The 10,169-nt window shown below is 44.9% G+C and overlaps 1 protein-coding gene and 1 pseudogene across 1 annotated transcript in view; one reads left to right on the plus strand and one right to left on the minus strand.

The window, feature by feature from the left end:
• Positions 1–3,438, plus strand: part of LOC139567568 (SEC14-like protein 1) — a 63,075-nt gene extending 59,637 nt beyond the window's left edge. The window contains exon 20 of the mRNA XM_071388922.1: positions 2,749–3,438. Coding sequence (XP_071245023.1) covers positions 2,749–3,010 — 262 coding nt within the window. The 3' untranslated portion in view covers positions 3,011–3,438. The remainder of the gene's footprint in view (positions 1–2,748) is intronic.
• Positions 3,439–3,987: 549 nt separating this feature from the next.
• On the minus strand, positions 3,988–5,033 carry LOC139541233 (UDP-glucuronosyltransferase 2B23-like; annotated as a pseudogene).
• Between the last annotated feature and the right edge of the window lie 5,136 nt (positions 5,034–10,169).

Consider the following 10,169-nt stretch of genomic DNA (forward strand, 5'->3'; position numbering starts at 1 on the left):
GTAAACTAACTATGACTCAAACCCTGGTCCCTATGACTGTCATTACAAAAACCATTATACTGTCACAATCCTCGCTAACGTTATATGAGCAATGATGAGGGTGGCTGGTAGCCTAGCGGTTAAGAGTGTTGGGCCAGTAACTGAAAAGTTGCTGGCTCGAATCCCCAAGCCGACAAGGTGAAAAGTCTGTTGATGTGCCCTTGAGCAAGGCACTTAACCCCAATTGCTCTGGATAAGAGCATCTGCTAAATGACTAAAATGTCAAATGTAATGATGCAACTCCTACCAAGTGGATTAACCCTATTAGCACGATCCATAGGGTGTTTGCCTTTCACACCAGAGACTCGGTTTCACTTCCTTGTACTGCCGTTTGCTACATTGGTGTTAGAAGTGGGATGGTGGGAACGCACGGCTCGGATGTGCTAGGTGGCTGAGTTGTCGAAGCACAGCGACGTGCCTTCAAGTACAGAGGGGGCAGTGTAGCAAACCTCACTACCTCACTCACGTTACAATTCCCAGCAACTGGGTTAACCCTATTGGCACGATGTTTGTCTTTCACGCCAGCGATCTGAGTTGTATTCCCTGCCCCACTGTTCGCAACAATACCAAAAGGCAAAAGTCTCTAGTTGCTAGGTGTTGTACAAAGGTTGTTTAGTATTATTGCAAGGGGTGCAAGTTTAGTTACATTTGAAAATTATGATTGTTGTTTTTTGCTGGCTCGCTTTTACATTTCAAAATATTTTATCCGTTATACAGTTAATTCAATTTGTAAAGTCTTAGGGACATTATTGTTTTGAAGTCAGTACAGTTCTACTATAGACTGTAAATTGCAGTGAAAATGCAATTTAAATAATGGTGCAAAAGCCCTGTTATTTGAATGTTTAATTCCAGTTGGATCAATTGTGGGTCTACTCAGATTCTAAAGTCTAGAAAGGCACCGTACAGGACAGTCTGGCTGTGTTTTTACTTCTGATACTGATGCACTGTCTGTTGCAGATCATCATTCCCCGAAGTCTTCCTATATAGTGAAGCCACAGGCCTATGCTCCCAGCAGGCCCTGTTATTCAGGAAAGTTTAACGCGCGTTCTGCCTCCTTTCCGATCCGAGTGGCTATTCCTCGATCTAGAACCTAAGGCTTCAATATAGACTAAATATTTGTCACTTAACTTTTAAAATGTATAACCTTTTTTGTGTGTCAAACACAACTAGACACAATGTTTTCATCTGATCAGGCTACTTCAGAAGTCTCCTGTAACCTACCTGCGCACGTTATCCACTCCACTCAAATATAATTCCAGCATCCAAACTGGCCATTCAATCAATGGCAAGAGACATCTGTTACCAAACACCCAAAAGTTAATTCATAGATTGTCAAGCCATGCCTTTGATACTGACTAGGGAGGGATCTATGTTATGTTTGTCGAGATTGACGTACTCTATTTGACTGTAGTGTTGAAAACGTGCTTATTGGCTTGTGTGGTGCATTGGCACAGAAACCTGCTGGTAGGAAAACGATGCATATGTTTTATTTACTTATGTAATAAGGCACAAGGGGGTGTGGTATATGGCCAGTATACCACAGCTAAGGGCTGTTCTTAAGTTCTTAGTGCCTGCATACAGCCCTTAACTGTGGAATATTGGCCAAATACCACAAACCCCCAAGGTGCTTTATTGCTATTATAAACTGGTTACCAACGTAATTAGAACAGTAAACAGTGATTTCAGCTAATCAGCGTCCAGGGCTCGAACCACCTGGTTTACAATTATAGATATATCATTAAATTCTACATCTGTTTTCCCCATCTCTGATTGTATTGTAGTGAGACAGGCAGGGAGAGTGAGCTCATCAGTGGTGGTCGGCAAACCCTCAACCTTCTGGCCTGTTAGCCCTGCGTGGCATCGACTGTGCCACAAAACCATGCTGAAGTGCTCAATTCAATATCCACATTTACTCATTTTTGCAGTTTTAAAGCTAATTTCCTACATGACTTATGCCATGTTAATGATATCTGAGCGAGGGTGACTAACACAATCAAAGGGGGCCCCCTGGAGGTCAGCGCCCCTGGGTGACTGACAGAACAAGAGAGAAACTGCTGATGCACAACCACATTTGGAAATTGCACCTTGTGTTTTCTACTGTTCTAACTCTCAACAGTACGTTGAGACCCAGACTGAGTTTCTAGGTGTCCGCTTGGAGCCAGCCCTGCACAAGTTGGTATTTTAAACCCTATGAACTGTGCTCGTGGAATATCACACATCAACCACATAACCATGTAAAAGGTCTGAACGTAGGCCTAGTTATCCTTGTTCAATAGTGGATAGCCCTGAGGTTCAGGTAGGGTTGTCTTGGGAGAACAGTAGTAAGTTACCCTATGACACCATCAGAGGGACACAGCAACTGGGCAGGTGAGGTGAGACCTTTCTGCAAGAGAGAAGTTTCTTGCCAACAGTAACCCTGGATTGCTGCCAGTATCAGCTATCTCTCTCAGCCATTGACATGTGAATCTATTGTGACTGTCACTGATAATGGTATCATGTCCCCTTTCCCAGCGCCGCCTCCTTGGTAGATTTGTGTCTGACGCTAGAGATGTAGAAGCCAAGCAGATGGTGTAGGGGGACCGGTGCTGTAGAATGCCTCATTACTACTAGAAGTCTTCATCTGTTGGCCGGTCCAAATTTTCTCCCAACCTCTCCCCCTTGGCCACTAACCCTTTGCTGTTTTCTCTCCCTCTCCTCTTTCTCTCCTAGTGAACAGGCCAGCCGGAGGCAGCAGGTGAAGGAGGAGGACACAGAGGACTTCACCATGCTGGAGACGGTTGGAGTAGTGTACATGTCGTTCATCGAAGGAGATGACGTCAATGCCTGTGCCCAGCTAGTGGTGCTCAGCTACCCAGACATAAAGTACAATTTCTACGCTAATGCTAACCATAGGCTGCATCTTAATGCTATAAAGCCCAAACGGACCATTTCTATGCTAATGCTAACCATGGGCTGCGTCTTAATACTATAAAGTGGTTTCCTTTTCTCCTCTTGACTCATAGGCACTTTTTGAGCATACTAGATGAAAGAAAGATGGTGTTCTTTTTGTATATCACCTGAATAGCTCTTTTGTATTAGTGTGGATCAAAGAAAGGAGACAAGGAAAGGAAGTGACTTGAAGGTATTGACACACAGGCCATGTCTGTATAGTCATCCTAGCAGTTTGTGACCATGAGTCTTGCCTCAACTTTTCATTGCCTCTATTTTTTTCATTCTTAACTGTTCCAGTCCCTCTATTGGACCCGACCTTAATTCTCCATCAAGGGCTTTCAACACATTCTGTAACACAACCCATCATAATGAATGATATTTTTCAGCTTGTTTTGTTGATACATGGACCAATTTTGTTATAATGTTATTATACTAAGGCTAATTAAATTGTCCCCCAGTCAGTGCAGACACAATAATTTACCCCGAGTCTCTCCCATTGGTTTTTATTGGATTAATTCACAACATAGTGGTTTTTGCATCATCCGCCCAAACAATTTCAGAATAGCCAAGAGCCACAATGAATCTTTACAAATTGGCTGCTTGAAGTTAAAATAGTTTTCAATATCTGAGTAATAGTCATTTATGTGACATGACAATTAACGTAGAAGACAGTAAAATACTAAATGAAAATTCTGACAATGGCGGGCATTTTAGCAGGAGTCCTCCGACTCCTCCTCAATCAAATAAAATTGACTCGATAGAACAATGTGAAATAAATCAACACAATTTATTAAACAAAATATACACTTGTGTTATACCCATTTCCCAACAAGTTAATCACAAAACTTGAAGCTCTCGGAAATAATAACTTTTACTTATGAGTACAATATGATGATACATTTTTATTTTCCAACACAGCCTGCAGCGACAGTATTTTACTATAGCTGCATTAGGCAGGAGGAAGAGGAGCACCATTGCCGACAACATGGTGATGACATCCACTGAGTGGTAGCTGTATCATGGCATCCTGTGGGACTCTGAGCCGAAGTCAGCAGCTTTTTTGTGTCTCATGACGAACTCAATCCAGTAGACGGCCCTGTCCAGTGGCTTCATGGTATGGTCTCCTTGCAGTCTAGAGTGCTTCTGCGTGTTGAACTTGTAGGCCCCGTTGTGGAGAACTTCCTGCAAGCCCTGAACAAAGATCCCTCTATTGAAACTGCCAATGTCTAAAACCTTGGCTCCTCCTCTCTCTTCCAGCCGGAGAAGATTGTCAAATTGGTCTTGAAACAGTGGCAAACCCAACACCATGGTAAATGGCCTCCTTGACCACATTAGTAACCCCATGTGACACAAATGCTCTGATCTTGTTATGACCAAGGAGGTCAGACTGAGCCAGCCATTTTACCAGGAGTGTATTGTATTGTTGCCTGAAATGGAGGGTTTTTCGCTAACATGTCTCCACGTGACTTTCTGAGGCATTGGGAAAAGGCAGAAGCAATTTCAGTGGATACATCCCTTGAAAGACTAAGGATCCTAACTACATTATAATGACCCCCATGTTCTCTAGAGCTCTGAACAAACTCTTCTTGCTCTTTTGAGAGCGGTTGAACAGGCTTGCAGTAGAAGCCATCAATGTGTATGATGTTTGGCATAGTTGGATGTGGAGACCCGAAAACAAAATCAGAGCGAATCAACCATAGGTCAGCTGAACGGAGCAATCTGTAATAATGAATATCTCGGCCAAAGTATTTATCACAAAGCTCATCATAGTATATATTGAACTCTACAATTTCCTGGAAAACCATAATGCCATAAAACATATTTCTGAGCCTCTGTAAGAAATTCATATCTTCCGATAAACCTGATCTAAAAATTGGAATAAATAACTGGTGAGGGAGAAAGAGCAAAATGTGCCATACCAGCTGTGGTCCAACGAGCGCTGTAAACTAAAGGCAATCTAATATAATGCACCAGCAAGACTCCCCCACCACACGCAGATCTGTGAGCACCATGTCATACCTCGCTTCCACAAGGCTTTTTATGAGTTCTTTATCCTCAAACATTGCTCTTACCATACCACACATACTTTCTTGAACCTTTGAAAGTATATCAACATCAGTATTTTGTTCTCTGCAGAATTTCAGAAGAAATGTATCCTCTCTGTGTTTTTGAAGGATTGTTTGCACAAATTATATAATGGAATTTTATCAAGCCCGTCTATTGTTGAGATGCTTATTAAGGTGTAGAGCAAGGATAGGCAACTGGCGGCCCGGACCGCAGGCCGCGGCTCAATTTCAACCCCCCCATGCCCAAAAGCCACCGTAATTCAAGAATGACTCTGATGATGGAATTTCCAAAAACAACACAGACTAACTCTCTCCAGATGTCATCCCTGGGGACATATCAAATACACCAAAACCAGGGCCTCCCGGGTGGCGCAGTGGTCTAGGGCACTGCATCGCAGCGCTAGCTGCGCCACCAGAGTCTCTGGGTTCGCGTCCAGTCTCTGTCACAGCCGGCCGCGACCGGAAGGTCCGTGGGGCGACGCACAATTGGCCTAGCGTCGTCCGGGTTAGGGAGGGTTTGGCCGGTAGGGATATCCTTGTCTCATCGCGCTCCAGCGACTCCTGTGGCGGGCCGGGCGCAGTGCGCGCTAACCGAGGGGGCCAGGTGCATGGTGTTTCCTCCGACGCATTGGTGCTGCTGGCTTCCGGGTTGGAGGCGCGCTGTGTTAAGAAGCAGTGCGGCTTGGTTGGGTTGTGCTTCGGAGGACGCATGGCTTTCGACCTTCGTCTCTCCCGAGTTGTAGCGATGAGACAAGATAGTAATTACTAGCGATTGGATACCACGAAAATTGGGGAGAAAAGGGGGTAAAAAAAATAAATAAAATACACCAAAACCATGATACAGCTCCAATGGATCCATCACTTGGGACCAAGATCTAGATCTCTGTTCAATGATTAACAACATTTTTTACTTTGGAGCCAACTTTGTCAAAATGGTTAAGCCAGAACACTGTAGCGAGAGTTGTGCAGGTCAGTGGAAAGATATTCTGGTTTAAACAAAAGGCCCCTGAGACATCTAGAAAGACCACACACAAGAGAGGGAAATAACATTTGATCAATCACATCCCCCTTTTAACAATGAGTATGCAGTACAGTATTGACTTTTAAACACAGACTCAGGTCTCTACCTCTCAAGACCAACTGCGAGGTTTTGTTTTGTACCAGAATCAGTGCGTCTTTAAAGGGATAGTTCTGTGAAATTACATATTTATAAAAAAAAATTAAGGTAAACCCACACACTGAAAAAAGACAGGTGACCGACCCTGACTTTAGTGCTTATTTATTTTTCATATTTGAACTGTTTGTAAGCACTTAAGTCAAGGTCGGTCACCTGTCTTTTTTCAGCGTGCGGTACTGTATATACTCTTCTCTTCTTTGTTTATTTAGATATTTGTATATACAGTGATCTCCATAGTATTTGCACAGTGACACATTTTTTGTTGTTTTGGCTCTGTCCTCCAGCACTTTGGAATTAAATTATACAATGACTATAAGTTTAGTACAGACTGATTGTCAGCTTAAATTTGAGGGTATTTTCATCCATATCGGGCGAACTGTTTAGAAATATCAGCACTTTTTGTACATAGTCCCCCCATTTTTAGGGGACAAAATCATGGCCTGGATAAGGGCAAGGTTCTTGGCAGTCTGGCGAAGTACACTTCCAAGCAGGCTTTGGGATGGAGATGCAATATGGCAGTCGTGCCAACATATCTCATCAGCCACCTGGTGGAAGGGACTTTGTGGATCTGATGCTCTTTCCCCTGTTGCCTCCATCATCCTCCAAATCCCACCAACATCAGCCGCCTCAGAGCGCAACTGGTCCTTGTTTGGGAACACACACACCAAAGCACGCAACAGGCTGACCAATACAGGGGTTGAAAAATTGGTGGCCATCCGGGCAAATTTGAGGCTTTTTGAGCCTGACAACGAGCCATCCTCAACAAGGTTGGAAAGTGACAGTGAAGATGAGGCCTCAGAGTCTGATGTTCAAGAGGTGGACATTGAGGAGGTCCAGGGAGAAGACATGGAAGCCTGAGAGGAAGACAACCAAAGCTTTAGTTTCTAGACTATCATTTTACAGATGTATGTTGAAAAGGTTTTTGGGAGATGCAATGGATCATTGGGGATCATTCAATATTCCCTTTATTTTGTTGTTCGGTGAAATCATCCCATGTGAACTGAAAATGGTTGTCTAGCAATGATCAACAATCAATTTAACAGAGCTTGAAGAATTTTTTGCTTCCACAAAGTATTGGGTGTGAATACTAAAGGAAATGAGATATTTCTGTATTTCATTTTAAATACATTTGCAAACATTTCTAATAACATGTTTTCGATTTGTCATTATGGGGTATTGTGTGTAGATGGGTGAGAAGAAAAAAAATCTATTTAATCTATTTTGAATTCAGGCTGTAACAACAAAATGTGGAATAAGTTTAGGAGGATGAATACTTTCTGAAGGCACAGCCTTAGCTATAACACAGGCATACATTTATGCCGTTGTTCTCTGTTGCCTGTTCCCGGTGTCCACTACCAGCTGCTGTATGAGGACAGTCAGATGGTGACCCTGACCGCCCCCTACATCTCAGGGTTCCTGGCCTTCAGGGAGACCCCCTATCTGCTGGAGGCCCTGCAGCGCCTGGAGACGACCCAGCTCTCCCTGCTACCTCAGCTTGCTACCTCAGCCTGCTACCTCTACCTCAGCCTGCTACCTCAGCCTGCTACCTCAGCCTGCTACCTCTACCTCAGCCTGCTACCTCTACCTCAGCCTGCTACCTCTACCTCAGCCTGCTACCTCAGCCTGCTACCTCTACCTCAGCCTGCTACCTCAGCCTGCTACCTCAGCCTGCTACCTCTACCTCAGCCTGCTACCTCTACCTCAGCCTGCTACCTCAGCCTGCTACCTCAGCCTGCTACCTCAGGTCAGGTTCTGGCCACTTTGGCATTGGAGATGTTGCAGTTTAACCGACGTATTTACTGTTATACTCAGAGAACACTAATGTCTCAATTTAGTTTCAACTAAATCTCACTCTGACATGTCTCATACTGTCTAACTTCTGTTGAGACTAAAGGTTAGTACCGTTTCATTGATGTTATCGGTCTGCTGTGTCCAACTGTTTTAACTGTTCACCTCAGAGCGATGCATCTCTGTGTGTTAATGCCTTTCTTTTCAGCTGTCCAATACCCTCGATCTTCCTCTCCCACGATGTGTGTCCATAAGTCAGCTCTGTACCTTCCCACTCTCCTGTGTTAGTCACGGCCCACACAAATCACTCACTCCCACACTTCCACCTCAAGTCGGGTCCCTATCCACAAATGCATACACACGCAAAACACCTCTCCTACACGAAACACGCACACACACTCGCCGTCTTCTGCCTAACACATGCACACTGCCCTCGTGAATTTATCACTGACATTTACCCGTGGACACTGACAGACCAGTCCCCGCTGCTTTATGTTCAGCTCCTCAAATTATTTCGACATGGCTTATGATTCACAGCAGAAATATGCCTGTACATCCACCTTGGCACTGTAACACGTCAGTGAATGGGCGGTTGACGTAGTTCAATACATCCATCCAACAAAATCTCACTAAGTCTTGTGAAAACTCTTCTTTTGTTAGCCTGTAATGAAGAAAGACCTCATGCTTAGAAGCACAAGGGACAGCAGAGAGCTGCTTTGAGCCTTGCCCATCTCTCACCCGTTGTCTCTTTCTGTACTTGCCCATCTCTCACCCGTTGTCTCTTTCTGTACTTGCCCATCTCTCACCCGTTGTCTCTTTCTGTACTTGCCCATCTCTCACCCGTTGTCTCTTTCTGTACTTGCCCATCTCTCACCCGTTGTCTCTTTCTGTACTTGCCCATCTCTCACCGTTGTCTCTTTCTGTACTTGCCCATCTCTCACCCGTTGTCTCTTTCTGTACTTGCCCATCTCTCACCCGTTGTCTCTTTCTGTACTTGCCCATCTCTCACCCGTTGTCTCTTTCTGTACTTGCCCATCTCTCACCCGTTGTCTCTTTCTGTACTTGCCCATCTCTCACCGTTGTCTCTTTCTGTACTTGCCCATCTCTCACCCGTTGTCTCTTTCTGTACTTGCCCATCTCTCACCGTTGTCTCTTTCTGTACTTGCCCATCTCTCACCTGTTGTCTCTTTCTGTACTTGCCCATCTCTCACCATTGTCTCTTTCTGTACTTGCCCATCTCTCACCCATCGCCTCTTTCTGTATCTGTCCCCAATAGGTGGTCTTGGTGGATGGGAATGGTCTGTTCCACTACAGAGGTGAGTAGTGGAACAGACGGTCTCGGTCTGAGACTGAGACCGGATTCTCAAGCTACATACTGTCTACTAATAGCATTGACTATTTACTACTAACAGTAGCCTGCTACGTACTTGCATAACAATTCATTCTTCAGCTGGTTGTGACGGTCATGTACCCTACTATACATATGGGGTTGTCTTTTTTCCAGAGTTTGGTCTGGTGTGTCACCTGGGAGTTCTGTCAGGGCTTTCCTGTATAGGTGTGGCCAATAACCTCCTGCAGGTGCAGGGTGTGGAGAAGAACCTCCTGCAGGTGCAGGGTGTGGAGAAGAACCTCCTGCAGGTGCAGGGTGTGGAGAAGAACCTCCTGCAGGTGCAGGGTGTGGAGAAGAACCTCCTGCAGGTGCGGGGTGTGGAGAAGAACCTCCTGCAGGTGCGGGGTGTGGAGAAGAACCTCCTGCAGGTGCGGGGTGTGGAGAAGAACCTCCTGCAGGTGCGGGGTGTGGAGAAGAACCTCCTGCAGGTGCGGGGTGTGGAGAAGAACCTCCTGCAGGTCCAGGGTGTGGAGAAGAGCAAGGAACACTAGTCACAGGTGAGAGCTCCACCACTAACATTTCACACTGGTAGAGCCCAAAATGCTGAACAGATAAAGACATTTTTGCAGAGGGGTGGAATTGCATTGAATCAAAGGACTAGTTTCCAATGATTTAAGGGCGGAGTGTTCGCTAGTTATATTTCATTTGTTTTTTGTTTTTACAAAAACAACTGGTTCAGACATTCTGATGGATAGCACTCAAATGAGATCTCAACTGACATTGGACTACTAAACTGTAGCCTAGCTACCGTAGGTCTGCATTTCAGCAAATGTCTGAC

Source organism: Salvelinus alpinus, chromosome 2 (assembly GCF_045679555.1).
Source record: "Salvelinus alpinus chromosome 2, SLU_Salpinus.1, whole genome shotgun sequence".
Taxonomy (NCBI): Eukaryota; Metazoa; Chordata; class Actinopteri; order Salmoniformes; family Salmonidae; genus Salvelinus; species Salvelinus alpinus.